The 17,906-nt window shown below is 46.8% G+C and overlaps 1 protein-coding gene across 1 annotated transcript; it reads right to left on the bottom strand.

Moving 5' to 3' along the window:
* Positions 1-8,570: 8,570 nt before the first annotated feature.
* Positions 8,571-13,021, bottom strand: LOC124692067 (protein NDL1-like). Its single transcript, XM_047225363.1, has 11 exons — positions 12,886-13,021; positions 10,583-10,682; positions 10,385-10,482; positions 10,179-10,267; positions 10,015-10,075; positions 9,848-9,934; positions 9,685-9,762; positions 9,544-9,600; positions 9,395-9,450; positions 9,171-9,306; positions 8,571-9,086 (listed from the first exon to the last, which is right to left on the bottom strand). Exons 1-11 carry the CDS (start codon positions 12,946-12,948, stop codon positions 8,865-8,867), a joined length of 1,047 nt encoding a protein of 348 aa, XP_047081319.1. The 5' UTR covers positions 12,949-13,021; the 3' UTR covers positions 8,571-8,864.
* Between the last annotated feature and the right edge of the window lie 4,885 nt (positions 13,022-17,906).

Genomic DNA, 17,906 nt, shown 5'->3' with positions numbered 1-17,906 from the left:
TATATTAGGAATCACGAATCATGTAATCATACGGGAAAGACTCGTATGGCTTCCCAGAGCTTATAATTTGTACGGCACGAAATCCCTCGGCTTTTCCTCCTATATAAAGGGGAGCCGAGGGGAGGAGAAAGGATCGAATCTATTGTCAACATAAACCCTAGTTTCTTAGTCGAGCACCTTTTCGGCTGAACCTTCGAGATCTACTTGCCCTCTACTTTATACGAAATCCTAAGTCTACAATCTCTAGGCATTGACAAGCTGGTACCTTATCAATTGGCGAGCTACGCCTAGTCTACGCTATCTCCCGGAGGTGGTTTAGATGCCAATATGAAGGGATGTGTCGCCATGTATCCTGCTTCCGTCATTTTTGGGATGATGTGCCCTCTCGTGTCTATCGACATAAAGGACATGTCGAGGTTTTGGATCAGGTTTTCCCGTTCGTGCTCGGGCACGTTTGCCAATCGCGATATGTTTCTTGCGCGGGCGTCTCTGTGACCACAAGGTTCCTGATTGTCGACTCAGGTTGGCCATGCGCGCACTTGATGCAGAAGCTGCAGCTCTTCTTTCGTCGAGTAACTTTCTTTGTTTTTCTAGCTCTTGTCCAGCACGAGCGAGTTTATATTGATATGCTTGCAACGCTTCCGGTGTAGCTGTGGTAGTCATCGGCTCTGTACCGTCCATGGCTCTCTGAGCTCTATCCCAAGCTGCTTGGCGGCAGCTGTATTTTCTCTCGCGGCGTAGACCCGATGTATTTGTTTCCTGTTCCACGCGTGAGATCTGCGGGATCGATGTATGGATTGCCCAAATCATTGAAAGCCTCCGACGCTTCGTCCTCTTGGCGGCTTGTTTCCCCGATTGCGCGACTTGATGATATATTGTAGTTTTGTTTTTATCATCTTCAGGATCGGTGACACCGTCGTATAGATCGGCAAAGACCTCCCTAATACTCCCTCTGTCCCAAAATGTAAGGCGTCTAAGGATTAGTCAAAAGTCAAATCTTACTAACTTTGACCAAACATTTAGGAAAATTTATTTACGTCTACAATATCAAATGAACATATTAAGAAAATATACTTTATGGTGAATCTATTGATATTGATTCGGTATTGTAAATGTTCATATTTTTGTGTATAAACTTGGTCAAACTTTAAAAACGTTGACTTTTGACTAATCCTTAGGCGTCTTACATTTTGGGACGGAGGGAGTAGAAGTAGATCTGTCGATGAAGTCGAAGTTGTCGATGCTTTCCGAGTCGCTACCCAGATCGGAATCCGTGAACGACCCGAAAGTCATGTCGTCGAACAGATCGGCGAGTCCCCCGCCAACGGCGGGCTTCGTGAAGCTTAGTGGCGAAACCTCCTCGTCGCCTGACTCGATTGATGATGCTGATGATCCCGAGAAATCAGAATCGGCCGCTAACGATCCCGAAAAAATCGGTGTCACGGGACGATGCGATCCTTCTTTCCCGACGAGGAAGCGGAAACTCCCGAACATCATCTCCGTCGACTCCTCCAGATCGGCATATGCATGCAAACGGGCGGGAGGATGAGGAACAAAATCGTCGAGATTAGGTTGGATCCGTTTACCTCTGTCCATCGCATTGCTTGTCGTTGATGATGTTGATGATGCCATCGAGATCACCTTCTTGCAGCCTCCAATTCCCACAGACGGCGCCAATTGACAAGGTATCAGCTTGTCAATGCCTACGGATTGTAGACTTAGGGTTTCGTAGAAAATAGAGGGCAAGTAGATCTCGAAGGTTCAGCCGAAAAGGTGCTCGACTAAGAAACTAGGGTTTATGTTGATAATAGATTCGATCCTTTCTCCTCCCCTCGACTCCCCTTTATATAGGAAGAAAAGCCGAGGGATTTCGTGTCGTACAAGTTACAAGCTCTGGGAAGCCATCCGAGTCTTTCCCGTATGATTACATGATCCGTGATTCCTAATATAACTCTATATTCCTTATCGATGTTCATCGGGCTTCTGGGCCTTGAAAGCTTCGAGTCGTGGGCCTCCAGATAACCTTGGGTACATTATTCGGTAGGCCCTTTCGGGATGCCTATGTCAGCCGGAGCCGGAGATCTGCTAAGCCAAGGAAGGTGGTGTCTTGGATCTAAATCGCCGTTGTCACCATCACTTTTCACGGTCCCGCTGCAGTTGGTCTCGCAGATCTGTGTCACCAGCGAGCCCTCTTCGTCTCCAGCATCCCCTTTTCTTCGTCGTCTCCGGCTCTGGCAGCATGATGCCGCCTTCAACCAAGGGTGTAAGCACCAATAACCAACTCCCGCTCCCATACCTTTATTTCTATAACTCCTTTGTTTCAACTTGTGGTCGATTAAGTTGTTACTTACGCAAAATCGAAATATTTATGGCAAGCATTTGAAGCTTTTCGTTCACGCGGTTGTCCTCATATCTGTGGTTCAGGCCTAGCCGCTTTTGATCCATCATAGAGCGATTCGCCGCAACTCTAGACCCTCCATCACATATGGTCGCACTTAGCCGCCACCCGCCGCCGGGAGGCCTCGTGTCCGACCGGCAGGGGTACCCCGCCTGGTAGAGGAGGTGTCCCTCCCACGCGTGGAGCGACCGGCGGGGAAAGCCATTGTTGGCCGCGCCGTCTTGCTCGTTGAACGACATGGATCTCGTCGCGGGAAGAGTGGCGGCTAGGGTTTCGTCTGGCTGGGGTTTCGTCGTGGTGCTACGCGTCGCAGCGAGCGGGGATTATTTAGGCGGGGCTGGACCCGGCGATTTAATGCCGCGTGGATGCTACGCGTCCGCGGCGAGCTGATCGGCGGCAGCCTTTGCTGCGCGCGGAAGACGATGCGTGTGCCGCTGACCGGTCGGGTCCACCTCTGCGGCGAAACCGAAGCGAAAGCGCGGGAGAGATTTCTCGGCGTTTCGCGCGCTATCGCTTCGTCCGGACTCCCCGAGCGCACCCCGGTAGGCCGAGGTTGGCGTGGGCTCGCCGATGAATGAAGGTCCAAATTCGCGGGAAAACGAGAAACCGGGGGCGCGGCTGGACCATTTTTCACCGTCCGGATGGAAAAATAGCCAGCCGGGGGCCTATTCAGGAAGACGAGTGGAGATGCTCTAAGTGCCGCTGCATGGTAAGCACCACCGCTTGCTGCCGCACGCCTGAGTCCGCCGCCGCGCGTTTCGAGTGCCGCTCTGGGGTGGAAGGGGGTCCGCGGTGGAGAGCAGAGTGCAGGGGGATGTCGTCAGAATCGGCTTGGAAAGGAAACGAGGCGGAGGTGGCGGACGCCATGGACGGCGGCGCAGGAGGAGACGGTGATTGCGATTGGTGAATCTGAGCCTGAGGTGCGGTTTCTCTTCGAAAACTGAAGATGCACGCGGGGGCCGTGGGACGCTAATCGCGCGCGTGCCGGCTTCGATCCGACGGAGACGCGAGGGTGCGCTCTGAACGTCTAAATTTTTTTTGTTACACGGCTGAGTGAAGAGGTCAGCTTAATCTGCACAAGAGATGGACTTATGTGACGTCACATAGACTTAGTAGCAACGGAAGGGAACTAAGTGTATCTCCAACGCGGCGATCCATCCCGCGTCCGCGCATCCGGATGGATCCAGCTGGATAAAAACGCGGCCAACGCGACGACGCACCGTAAATGCGGATGGCCGCAGCGTCCGGAACGACGCAAACCCGCCCCAAATCTGGACTGGGTTTGTGTGGCCACGGATGGCACGCGGCGTCCTCGCGTGTTCGCCTGGTGCGCGTGGCTGGCCCAGCTGTCGGTGCCCCAATCTATATCTATACCTAATAATAAAGGAGCTAAGGTTTCTGCCAAAATTTTCGTCCAACTTAACTTTACTCCCATTTTTTCCATAGAATTACATCATATGCCACCGTTAAGTTGTCCATGTCGAACGTTTTCATCAGAAACGCCCGTGGCTGATGCTGATGGGCCGTTGCGCTACTGGGTCTGCTTTCACGGTTACGTCCCGACCTGATGCTACCAACCACTGGATAGATTATTAATCCCACCTCGCCTTCGTAAATTAAGTTCCACCAATTTATATAGTTTTCCAAGTTGCTAATTTTCGAGCTGAGACGGGAGTCAAGAAGCCAAAGAGCAGTACGAGTTCGGATGGCCGGGATGACCGAGAAGAAATTTGGAGGCAAGGAACACGAGCGGCCGTGCGGGACGGCGGAGCCGGAGAGGCGCTGGATGAGAGGAAATTTGGAGGCAAGGAACACGAGCGGCCGTGCGGGACGGCGGAGCCGGAGAGGCGCTGGACGAGAGGAAATTTGGCAGCGCCACCGTGTTGGTGAGAAACGAGAGGAAATTTGCAGGCAAAGAACCCGAGCGGGCCATGTGGAACGACGGAGCCGGAGCTGCCGGCGGTGCTGAACGAGAGGAAATTTGGCAGCCCTCGGCAGCCAGCGGTGGGATAAGCTTGCCTGGGACGCAGCCAGCTGCCCGGCCAGGGAAATCTCTCCTGGGACAGAAAGGGGTGGAGTTGACCCAGAGAGGAGGGGGGAGACGGGATCTCCTGGGACAGACGGAGGCCGACGGCCAGGCTGCTTCTTCTAGGATCTGTTTCCGTTGTGCTAGGTACCCGTTTTCCTTTTGGTCAGACTAGATTCGGTTCATGACCCCCAAAAAAGATTTGATCCATATTTGTTTAGTACTCTATTGCTAAGTAAACTCTGGCAGAGGATTATTTTATGCTGTAACATCCTTTTGGGTAAAATAAAAATTGAATTTTGCTGTACGACTGATGGAAGAAAATGCAGACCAGATTTAAAAATAAAGTTTCTGTGGTTCGGTCCATCATATTGGTTTCGTCCATATTTCCTTCGATCGTCGTCCGTTCATCGATCATACCATGTGCCAACCTAATCAATACGTGCTCGGTTCGGATTCTTTTCATGATCTGTCATGATCTTGTTGGGCAAGAGTTGATCTTGTTGGGCAAGAGTCCCACGCAAACTTCTTATCCGGATTAGGCCAAGTCGTCCTTTTCCCTTCATGAGTCTTTAAATACGGGAACAATCTATTGCCGATCATCGAATCTGAGCGTTCCAACAAGCCACGAAGGACAGAAGCAAAATCGACGCGGTGAGGTCATCACTGAGATGAGCGCTTTGATATTAAGCATGAGGCGGTGCGGTCACATACTATCCACCTCGTGACCGAGTACGAAATCCACAATCTTTGATCAATGTTATCCTCCTCCAGCGATGGGTGGTAGTCGCCAGAGCTCAGTGTCATTGGGTTTCACCGGAGTAGAGGACATAAGGACGCTACTCGGCTATATCTTGTCGTGGGCATTGCTCCGGTGCTGGAGGTTCGCATTGTCACAAATATGTCCTCCAAGAGGTTTCTTTGAGTGGAGAAGCTTCCTCTGGCGGATTTTTGAATGATCTTGGGGCGGCCATCCTCGCCTCATCTACTCCGATGTACATGTGCAGCAGTGGGACACGATAGATAGTTTGATGTAGCTCTATGACTGGCATGCAGATAAGTCACAAGCAAAAATAATGATATCGATGACATCATTTTAGATGAAGCTTCGCCAATTCAATGTTTGGAGGCAGGCGTCGATGCCGGTGAAGGGATGAACAAACTTGGGGAGGCCACCAACTTGAAAGTCACATTGCGAATGGAAGAACATGCCCTTCAACTAAATCAAGGACGATTTGTTCAAGGACATCGAGGTGTATTACGCGCTAATCATCGCTGAAGACAAGGGCTCTGTAAAGACCAACTATATATCTACGATGTCGCGTACACTGCGAAGGTAACCTAATAGTGTGCTCTTGAGGGCCGAAAGATAACAACCAAGGATGAACTATCATTCGTGACGGTAGAATGAGAACTCTGGTGTATTCGAAATGAATTCCTAACTTATATTCCCCGTTGCAACGCACGGGCATTTGTGCTAGTTCTATTAAATGTGGACTGGGGAGGGGACTGTCCTTATCCAATCCCCACTCTCCACTCCGGCCACACGCACGCGCGAGCTAGAGCTTCCGCGCCGCCATGGCCCCGAAACGGGAGTTCCTCCCGTCCGCGAACGACCACGAGGTCGGCAGCAGCCGGCGAACCGCGCCGGCGGCGTTCGCCATGGGGCCTCTGGCTCCTCCCAGCCACGACCGGATCTACGTCACCGTAGCGGTGGCGCAGATGTTCTGGGACGCCGGCGTCCCAATGCCGTGGGGGGGGGGGGGGACGTGCACCTCCCCCACGGCTGGCACCTGAGCCCAGATCAGGTTCCGGTGCCGCCCATCCCGGGCTCCGGCCGCGCCCGCCTCGCGGAGATCCGGAGGCGCCGCGCGTAGCTGCCGGCGGACCTCCAGGAGCACCCCGCGTACGGCGACGCAAGTCCCAACTGGGACTTGTGGTTCGAGGTGGAGCACGATGCGCGGCGGCGCACGTGCTTCACGTCCGCGATGGCGCGGCCTCGCGCGCAGCCGAGCACGCCTGCAAGGCGGGCTGGCCGCCGCCCCGGTGGCCTCTACATCGACGAGCCCCAGCCCCAGCCCCAGCCGCAGGCCGAGCCCCCCGAGGAGGACGACCCCGACCTACAGGCGGCGCTCGCGGCGTCCCGCGAGCAGCGCGACCTCGACGAGCTGGCCAAATGGCCGCACCTCGCCGAGACGCTGCGCGCCTCCGCACTGGAGGAGAAGGCCAGGAAGGCCAGGAGGACGCCCAGGCGGAGGCGTGGGCCTTCCTCGAGATGGCTCGCCAGGAGGAGGAAGCCACGCGCCAGGCGGCGCTCCGGGAGGAGGAGAAGCGCCGGGCCGCGCTCCGGCAGGAGGCGGAGCTGCAGGCGGCCGTGGAGGAGCAGCTCTGGAAGGAGTCCGCGCGGAGGGCACGGCTGCGCAGGCCGGCGAGCCCTCCGGACCCGCACTCCGCCTGGGAAAGGGTGCAGTGGTCGCCCTGGCCGGAGTCCCCGGCGCCCTCCGGCGTGTCCAGCCGGAACAGCGCGTCGCCGTCGGGGGGCGTCGTCCTCATCGACGGCGACGACGACGAGTACTACGGCTCTGGCTAGGGTTTGCTTTTTTTTTAAGTTTAAAGCCCATATAGAGCTTTCTTTTGTGTAAAAATTGCCCAAAATAGGGCTAAGTTTAATGAACCCCTAGTTTAAATTTACTTTTTTGTTTATTTTCATTTTTCATATTTATTTTATTTTACTTTATTTACTTTGCGATGCGTCCGCGCATTGGGCGCAGCGTGCGGCCCAAACGGACACGCGAACGCCGGCCGCTGCCCGAGTGTCCGCTCGGCCACCCAAACGGTCCAAAACGGACGGCCTAGCGCGTCCGTTTGGGTCGCTCAGTTGGAGATTCCCTAACGACAGAAGCAATTAAGTAACCGACAGTGGTTACAACAGCGCAAGTCATCTGACGGATGTGGTCAACCCGTTCGGCGACTTCCCTTCCGCAACCAACAATATCAGAGAGAAGTGGTAGCGGTGGCGCTCCGTCGGCACGGTTTGGAGGTTGAAGATGAAGGGCTTGTTAAGGATCTCATTTTAATTTTTGTTTTTCTTGACCTGCTTTGTATTGTTCAATGTTTCTTTTAATGCCAGTATCCTATTCGCCAAAAAAACGGCACAAGTCATGCAAGGACATTGGAGGAGATTACCGGTGTGAGCATGTACATTATTAGACAGCTTGTGTCTATAATACTATGTCATATATAAATGATGATATAGACACTATATATAATAATTTGTCTGAAAATTCTCTATTTTTAGCCACGCGACATGTGAGTTTACGTTACAGACACCCTTCTTACAACAACAAAAATATTGTCTGCAAGCTGTCTGTAATTCTAGAATTTTACAGACAATCTTCCTCTCTTTCCTCATTCTCTTTCCTCAACATCACCCCTTAGAACAATCTGATGCCACCAGGGCTCTGAACCCACATTGTGATCATGGTAATAATAAATACTCCCTCTGTTTATAAAAAGATATCTCAAGTTTGTCAAAATGTAGATTATCTAGACCTATTTGATGTCTCAATTTTATCAAATATTAGATGTATCTAGATCTATTTTAGTATCTAGATACATCCAAATTTATCCAAAGTTGAGACATCTTTTTATGGATGGAGCGACTAATATATTTCCCCACAAAAATAATTTACTTGACAACAGCCATAGTGGAAAAAAGTTTTATGTCCTATATAAAGTTCCAACGGGGAGCAGTCTCAGGTTGCAGAAATCCAGATCATTTGGGGAGCTACAGAAACTGCACACGTACAGGTGTAACAGGTTTCAATAAAGAAATAGAAGTTGTATGCATTTCTTCAATGTAGAGGGTGGAGATCATTGCCCCCTTAGAAAAAATAACTGGTGTAACACGTCACATTTTAGCATATGCCTTCTTCCTAACCTGGCAGCTTAACGAGGCACCCTCCATTGGAAAAACAAAAAAACAACAATGAAGCACTAAGGAACAGGCGCTTTCAGAATAATAGCAGACAGCCTATACAAATGATGGGAACTTAGGAGTTCACGACTCCAGCTCACAAGAACATTCTTCCCTGCAATACAGGCAAAGGAGAAAGGAGAGACAGCAATGTGCAGATCTACTACAAGTATCTAATGATTGGGAACAGGTCACCTTCCCATTCCCCTATTATTTCCCTTTTGTGCTGATAAACAATGATGTATAACAATTTACAGGCTACAAATCAATGGAATAGAACCACCCCACCCAACCTACCAATATCAACTACCATCTCCTATCTACATGACAGTGTATAACACGCTTATCTCGCTTTACTTCCAAAAAATCAACAGACACACACACCAGTTTGGTACACTGATATCCACGGGTTAGCCTAAACTCTCACCATGTCAGACCTAAGCGCCACCTTTGTCCACTTTGCGCTACACTTCGAGCCTCGCTCGCGTCTTGATCGGCTTTAGCTTCACCCCCATGCTCTCGGGTGAAAGGAGTTCCGGTGATATGCAAAATGGGCTGAGGGTGCTGCGCGGGCTGCTGTCGAGCTGGCTTGGCCTGTAGAGGCCGTACCCCATGAAGAAGTACTCCAGCGGTATAAGCATCGCGTGAGGTTGCTCCTCCGTTACGAGCGACCCGCATCCTTGAACCTGCAACAGATGTCGACATAGATAGTTTAAAGAGCTGACATTGTAATGTTAATACCTTGAACTGAGGTAAGGGTAAAAGTTTACCTCAACTAAAGCACAATATCTCCTGTCAAGCTTTGATGTCATGTGCACGGCTTCTGCATGGAACTCAGAATTCTCGCCGACGAAAATAAGGGTTCTACACTGAAGCTGCTGCAGCTCTTCTGTCAAGTCATATCTCCTGGAAATCATTGCCATGTTTGTCTCAGTTCACTACAAACTAAGTAGACACTGCAATTACAGAAATAAAGCATAGAATGTGCACTTACCCATTCATTGTCTGCACAAATCGCCACACGTTCATGTTATGCCGCTGATCTAGAAACTACAACATATAAAGAACAAAAGTCAACACTTGAAAGCTCGAAAGGAAAGCAGAGTAACTGATAGAAGAAGAAAAACATCATGCAGTACTTACACTTCTACATGCCTGCACTATGTCTGATTCGGGCAATTCAGAGCATCCCCGTACTTCCTAAAAATTTAAGGATACTCATTAAGCATCCCCATTCAAAAAAAGGAAATGTCATGTGTAGTAAATTAAATCAGCCTTAGATACCTTGCTGAAGTACCGCTGCAGTAAGCTCTCTTTGACCAACCCACACATCCCATAGTAGTACAACAAATTTGACTCCATCTACATAGGTGAATTTATCAGTACAACCCTATTTTTTTAAGGAAATGTCAAATATGACCTGGTAGGTCATTTACAGCAAAATTACCTTACTATAGAACCACTCAGCCCAAGTGGGAGCTTTACATAAAGGTGAAACAAGTATAAGACCTAGTACACGCTCTCTGTACTTTGCCTGCAAAAAGAGTGCATGGGTCGATAAAAGTTTTCCCGGATAAGCAGTATATAGAACACACGTTTTGAAGAAACACCTACTGCAAAGAGGGTCAGAATATAAGCACCCGCAGTGGCACCTAAGCACATCACAGAACCTAATCTGGAAAGTGCAAAATTGACAAGAGAACAGAAGTTAATCCACAATGTACGGCGAGACTCATTGGCCTTGATAAAGTATCCGAGAGAATTTGATAGAACATTACCCAAAGAAATCAAGAACATCAGCAACCTGATCTGCCAAGTAATCAACAGATGGTATAGGTGTATTCGATGAAATTGGAGCAGCTCCTAACTACATGATTTTCACAATAGGACATCAGAAAGCCGGTTAGGATAAAACAAAACTACCGATTATGTAATGCATCATGTTATAACCAAATGTCAGGCTTAGTGCCTGCAAACCACTGACCTCATGTCCTGGGGGACTGATATGGTAAATGCAAAAATTGTGAAGAAGCAGTGAAGCAGCTTCAGGGCAGAAGAGTAATCCTTGGAAGCAAGACATATCTGACCAGAAATAGCATGGAGTTAAGCGTCTGCATTTCAGATTGCTGGAACAATTTACTACAGGAAGCTCGTGCACTTTAAACTAGTGTGATGTACTCACGATTTAAAGCAACATCTGGATAAGTAATAAGGGCGGGCTTGTCATGATCACCATACACTGCAACAGATACAGATCCATGATTTGTTTGTATATGATGTTCCTGAAGAAAAAAGGGGGAAGGGGACAGTGTTAAGACACAAATACACCAAAATACAGGGAAAATTTAATCTGAGAAAATAATATTCAGAAGGAAAAGTATTTCTATACAGTACAGTAAACACAATAAAATAAAATAATTAAGCATTCCACAGAGGCAGACGGCAGCCACGCATCTGCTGAATATACATGAGCCTAAATAACGCAAAGCTTATGCTGACCAACCACAAGTTCGGTATGACGAGATGACCTATGATAACCATCAGCTAAACTTATTGACAAATCAGCTAAGAATAAAATAGTGCAGTTAATGTAAAACACCCATCATGAAGACCCTATCAGAACTAAAATACAAAATAGATGTGCCAATCATCGGGACAATATAGATAAGCATGGAATTCAGATGGTACTTCAGGGCCATTCGCTACAGAAACCAACAACATGTCTAAATCCTGAGCTGAATGAATATCCTGATAGGATGAGAGCACTGACCACCATGCATAAGTCTCCTAAGCTTATACAGAAAATATATATCGGTAAATGAAATTAAACACAGACTTGACAACTAAGCCGTCATGCACAATCTGTGTCCATACAACAAGCAAGCTGTTGTGCACCCAAAAACACGCACACAAAGGGAAGTGGTCCTATGAACTTGGTCAAGACATAATTAAGTAAATATTATTACTGCAAGATTTCTTTGAGGAGAGGAAAAGGTGTCAGGTCCTCCCCTGCAGCTTGAAGTAAGGAATTTCTCCAAAATGACGCAAAGGTGATGACTTGATGATTGAAGGATCTTTGTTTTCTCCATATTTTACTAAAAGCTAACGAGATGCTAACAAAAGAAAAGGTAGAAAACAGTTTCATCATGATGAGTGGTGCTAAAGCAATGATCCCTAACCATTTCTTGTAGGATACAGCAAAATACTAGTGCAGAGCAAAAGCCAAACCATATAGACAATATCTTCACCAATACAGCAGCAAATAGCCAAAACTATACTTGTCAAGAAATCAACAAGCACAAATTAAAGTTCCTTTCTGTCACGGGAAAATGATTATTGCCCAAGTGTTGTACAGAGCACTGATTTGACAGCCACGACCACACAGGTATCGTATTAAAAATCGCAGAAATTGACGCGACAGCGACTTGTAAACTGCACTCGATATTTTAACAAAATTACTCAAACAAGTAGTCCACGGTCAAACTAGAACATGGTTCAAACTAGACTCCTCAGACTGATAGTTTGCCTTCAGAGAATCAAACCAGCAACAAAACAAAGAGACAGCTTGTTTACATGAAGTGGAAAGATGTTGCGATCTTCGAATTAGTTCTCTCCCACATACGCAGAATAAGGAATTTGCACAGCGCAATACTCAGCAGGAAATTTATATTCACAAGGACCAAGGACGCCCAATCAGGTGAATAAAGTACTTCGTGACTAAAGAAGCTGCTACCCAAACAAGCGCTAGGAAGAAAAGCGGCGGTTAGGACACCTAAGCACCAGGCAAGAGCGTCAAGTCCGAATATTTTTCTTTGCTGAAATTGCGCGAACACGCAAACGCAGGCGATTCTGATGAGTTATTATAAATCACTTGAAATATTATTTACTTGACTAGCGAGCAAGGACCATGTGAGTGTGGCCAGGCCATACGCGTAGGGAAATTCGAGATGGGGCATACGTAGGCAGACGACGAGAAGGGCGGCGCCAGGAGACGAGCCCGCGAAAGATTCACCATCTCCTAGCCAAAAACGGCAGCCGCTTCAGCAGACGACGAAATGCACCATGCAGAATCGCGTGGTGACGAAACGATCAAGAACAGCACGCCATACATACGTTTGGAAGGAAAGCGGCTGGCTTTATTTATCAGGTGGGGAATCCCGGAGCAGGGAGACACCGAGACGGACTTCCGATTGGAGCCGCCAATTCGAGTAGAACACTCCCTGCTCCTGTGGCGGCGCGGGATGGACTCGGCAGTAGTCCGAGTGGAATCGGAAACCGGACGGAGATGAACAGCAGCAGAAGAAATCAGCTGAGCAACAGCGGCGCCGCAAAATGGAACAAATTTCCCCCAAAGAAATCGCTCGGAAGCCTCCCAATCCGTCGCCGGACGGAACCCAATCCAAGCACCCAAATCGCGGCGAGGGGAACGGGCAGCACGGGTTCCCAAGAAACGGGGGGATAGAGTCATAGAGAGGGCGGACTGACCTTGCCGCCGAAGGAGATGCGCTCGACGTCGACCGACACGACGGAGCCGCCGGAGTCCCCCATCCCCGCCGCCGGGCCTGCTCCCTCCTCCGTCTCTCTCTCTCTCTCCTCCACCTATAAATGCCCCTCTTGCCTCTCTCTCACTCTGTCTTGGCGTGAAGGAGCAGCACGCACACACGCTCCTCTCTCTCTGCTGGCGTCCCCTCCTCTTCAAGGTTGAGGACAGGCGTTCCTATATTTGCTCAGCCGATCCTGTACTTTCCTGTTATTGCAACCCAGCCCCCAGCTTATACATTACTCAGAGGTTAAAAGAGTCCAGCTATTTTTATTTTTTTTGAGGGGGAAAAGTCCAGCTAGTAAGTTCTAGTCTGCTGACACCTGTGGTTGACTACAGGTCCCTGAGCTCATCTGGGCCTGCTAGCTGGTCCATACTAGTAATAAACTAATAATCTTGTATTAAGTACATGTCAATACAGGTCTTCAAATTTTGAACGTGCAATTGCCGCAAATCCATACAGGTGGCCCAATGGCACAAGAAAACAATTTTGTAAGCCAAGACCTTTTTGTAAATCGCAACACATTAATCTCGATCGATTCTAGGTGGTGATTTATTGGAAAATGTAATTCAATTCCTTTTTTAAAAAAATGTAATCCAATTCCAACTAACATTTTGAGCCTTGAACAATTTTAAGGCTACAAATAGGATATCTAATTTAGTGGTGTAGCTTGTATGCAACTAACAGGACATTAAATGGTAAATCAACTAGTTTTACTACTCCTTATATTTGTAACTATATAGGTGCACAAATATAGGATGAGATAGTTTGCCACATAATATGTTTTCTTCTTTTAAACTATAAATAGGATGTTACACAGTTATAAGGACGTAAATACGATATTTGATTTCGTAGTGTCGTAACTTGTAAGCAAATAACAAGACATTAAATGGAAAATCAAGCGATTTTATTATAGATGTACAAATATAGGATGAGATAGCTTGTCACATACTCCTTTTCTTCTTGTGAAATTACAAGCGAGATGCATAACACAGTGTGTTCGCTAATCGCACGCCCCAAAAAGATATATTGACATAATTTGTAAATTTTACCGAAGTACTACCGAATATCCTGGCACGTGTTTAAATGGGCATTAGTATTTGACCCATGTTAGGCAGAGTCTGGGTGGTTCTCTGGTTAAGCTCCGGCCAAAAATAAGTTTCGTCCCTCGTATGTAGAGATCCAGATTTTATAGTGCCATTGTAGGCAAATGTAAATAAAATAGGTTACGTGACACAAATAATATTTTTATTTAGATCGTAACGTATTATTCAAATGGTTTTAAGTGGTGATGATTAATTGGGTGATTATTTTTGAACAGAGCAAAAAAATGTGTTGCATCTTCACCTAGGGATTTTACTTATGAGATAGTAATTTGAGGATACAAAATGTGCAAACTCATGCTAGGCCTGAAATGACATTATTTTTATGCAAGGTAAAAATAGGTGTCTTAATTTTATCTAGGTATGGATGTATGTACATACATCTTAGTTATAGATACATGTGTATCTAGAAAATGTCAAGACCCCTATTTTTAGATAGAGAAGTACTATTTCAACATGACTGAATCTACAAAGAAAAAAGGAAAACACCATTTGAACAAGGAACATTCCGGTTAAACACAGTGAGCATAGACTGTCAGGACATGCACGTGGGCTCACCGGTTGCAAGGACACAAATACTTTTGATCAGAACACTATCCTGACACTAAGATTAAGATTAGTGGATAGAACGGCCATGAACAGAGATATGCAATTTCATAAGAAAACATGGATCTAAACGGAAATGCACTATATCCACAACTCCCCCACCGACGGCTGCGCCTGCTGTTTCACCCGGCAGAACGAGCCAGCCTATGACTTCCGGGTCCGGTCACTTTCGGGCCCCACGTGTCATACAGAAGAGCGCACGCAGCAACGTTGTGATTTCCGCGTCGGGCACACCAGCCGACCGTTGGCTGACGTGCCATCTTCTGCCAACGTGGCGAGTTCCCATTGGTCGAACCACGGTGTACGGCCCCACGCCCAGGCGTCGGTAGGGAACAGCAGGAAAGACACGTCGTCACCTGGCCCACATGTCCGTGTGATATACCTCAGCCGACGTGCGCACGCGTGGCAGGCCTCTTGACGTTCGCAGGGACCCCACAAAGCAGTGTGTTTATTCAGTGAAGTGTGGCTCCGTGGTATAATAATAATACAATTTTTACAAGAACAAGTATGAGATTTCGGCCATCCATAGAGAGGTACACTTTTTTTTTCTTATTGTGCCCGTGTATATGTTCTTCAAAATAATACTATCGGCGTTTCATAATTTTTTTATCATTCTTTCAGTTTAGTTTGGGAGAAAACGACGACAAAAGTTATTAAAAAGTGAGCACTTTTTCACTATTTTCACAAGACATCAAGCACATATCAACATAAAGTAATTGGCACCATATCAAGATTTACACAGCCAACCAAAGTACAACTTAAAACGTAGGTTCAACCCTAGTAATAACAAGAAAATGTCTCGCTAAAAGAATGCACAACAATATATCACGTATGTGACATAAAATATATGTTACCTCGAACATTGAGACGAGATTTATAATCAAACTCTAAAATTCTGTTTTTTTTTCTAAAATGGCATGTACATCACCCTTCTCCCCCTTCTCCTGCCTATAAATAAATAAAAAAGATAGTGTCTTACACCCCTATTTATTTATTTATAATGTGGGAGGTCACCATCATAAGAGCATCTCTAGATACATATCCCAATACCGCAAAAAGTTGTTGTGGTTTATTGCAACCACTTTTATGACCTGAGACTACATGTTACTACTCTATGTTACCATATTTATAGTGGTTAGTAACATCAAACTAGTATCATATATGTATGAATTAATTAGCTTGTAGACTCATTGTATCTTGAAAAGTGTGATGTTAAAGTAACTAATTGTGTTACTCAATCCTCTTCTCTCATCATTAACTCACTGCCACATAAACAAATTTGCTTAGTTTGACATTTAGTTACTAGTGAAGTTACTTGCACTATGAGTAGTCTGATATTACAAAAACTAGTTGTGTTACTCAATCCTATTCTCTCCTCGTTAACTTACTACCACATAAACAAATTTGCTGAGTTGGACACTTAGTTACTAGTGAAGTTACTTGCACTATGAGTAGTCTGATGTTACAACAACTAGTTGTGTTAATCAATCATATTCTCTCCTCGTTAACTTACTACCACATAAATAAATTTGCTGAGTTGGACACTTAATTACTAGTGAAGTTACTTGCACTATGAGTAGTTGAGAATTGCTCGTGCAGAATAGGTACATTAAATTCATACTGCATAATTTAAAAAGTAAACTATTACATTATAAAGGCACATCCTAGATTGGATGCTACTCTGCTAGTATTTTCTCCGTGTGTTCATAACCTCCGTCCAGGACTAAGTGTACTTTTGGTTTTATCCTAAGTTAAATTTTACTATGTTTAGCTAATTTCATAAAAGAAAAGTCAACATTCATAACACTAAATTGATATTTGTATGTCCATCTTAAAATTTAATTTTATAATATACTAATTTCATGTCCGAAGCATTGCTATATTTTTCTACGAACTTAGCACAAAAGTAAACGTAGAAGGAGGGAATGGTGTTCTGGACATGAGCAGCATATCCAAAATTATTAAGAAATTACTTTTCAAGACAAGTCTACACAGACGACCAAAATGTTAAGAACTTGTATCCAACGTCATGTTTTCGTGGCCTGTATGGTGTATTGTAAGACGCAATTTATATCACAAAAAATAGCAACATTCATAACACTAAGTTTATATCTTAAGATATATTTTTAATATAATAATTTCGTGTTAGAGATATTGCTACTCCCTGCAATTCAAATTAATTGACTTAACTTTGTCTAAATACGGATGTACTTAGATGCATTTGTTGACTAGATACATCTATATCTAGATAAAATTGAGTCAATTAATATAAATCAGAGGGAAGAGGGAGTATATTTTTCTATAAACTTAGGACAGAAGCAAACGTTGGAGGGAGTAGAGTTCTGGATAGGAGCAGGATGTCCAATATTATTAGAAAGAAATTTCTTTTCAAGACAAGTCTACACAGACGACCAGAATGTTAAGAACTTGTATCCAACGTCATTTTTCGTGGCCCGTAGGGTGTATTGTACAATATTGAAGAGCGTCCTACACGCCTACAGTATGGAAGCACCGTACGTGTCATTTGTAGGTAGCAACAGATGACACCAACTGATCCCAATAGGTTTTGCTTTTGGACAGAAAGCATGGAGCTACGAATCATTGGGGTTGTACCAAGATGAGGTAGTAGGATCGATTGGTTGGCTCAGGAGAGGGCACAGCCTCTTTCTACTTTGGTCTCTATCACTCACACGACTTAGAGCATCTCCAGTCGCGTCCCCCAAACCGTCCCCCAAAGCGATTTGGGGCGCGCCGGACAAAAAAGCGTTCCAGCCGCGTCCCCCAAAGCCCTTTTTGTCCGGCGCGCCCCGATACGGTGTCCGGCGCCCGAGCCCGTCCCCGTCCCACGGGGACGCACCGGGGACGCCGGACACAACGAAAGCGAGGCCAACCGACGCGGGCCCGACCCGTCGGCCGGCACAGTGGAAAATTCGTCTCACACTCCCGCCAAATCCCGCCGCTCCCGCCAAATCGCGCCTATACCGCCGCGCACGAGCCTCCCAAAACATATCCTGCCGCCGATTCATTTCTCCTATCCCGCCGATTTCTTTCTCCCTCCCGCCGTGCACCCGCCGCCGCCGCTACCCTCTCCCCATTCCATGGCGCCGCCGACAGCCCCCAAAAAGATGGCGAAGAAAGCGGCCAAGAAGCCGCCGGGCAATGCGACGATAGGGGCGAAAGCGCCGTTCGCGAAGCCGCGGAAGGCGCCGGCTGCGAAGAAGAAGCCTCGAAGGCATGACCGAAGATGAATGGCAGC

Source organism: Lolium rigidum, chromosome 2 (assembly GCF_022539505.1).
Source record: "Lolium rigidum isolate FL_2022 chromosome 2, APGP_CSIRO_Lrig_0.1, whole genome shotgun sequence".
Taxonomy (NCBI): Eukaryota; Viridiplantae; Streptophyta; class Magnoliopsida; order Poales; family Poaceae; genus Lolium; species Lolium rigidum.
This window is presented reverse-complemented; position numbering and strand designations above follow the sequence as displayed.

Bases quoted from the DNA above. Each gene is read 5' to 3' on its own strand.
- LOC124692067 (XM_047225363.1), bottom strand. From the start codon at position 12,948: ATGGGGGACTCCGGCGGCTCCGTCGTGTCGGTCGACGTCGAGCGCATC. The intron at 9,601-9,684 runs GTATCTAAGGCT...TTAAATTTTTAG, and splicing joins TGCAGCGGTACTTCAGCAAG to GAAGTACGGGGATGCTCTGA. The intron at 9,451-9,543 runs GTAAGTACTGCA...TATATGTTGTAG, and splicing joins TAGTGCAGGCATGTAGAAGT to TTTCTAGATCAGCGGCATAA.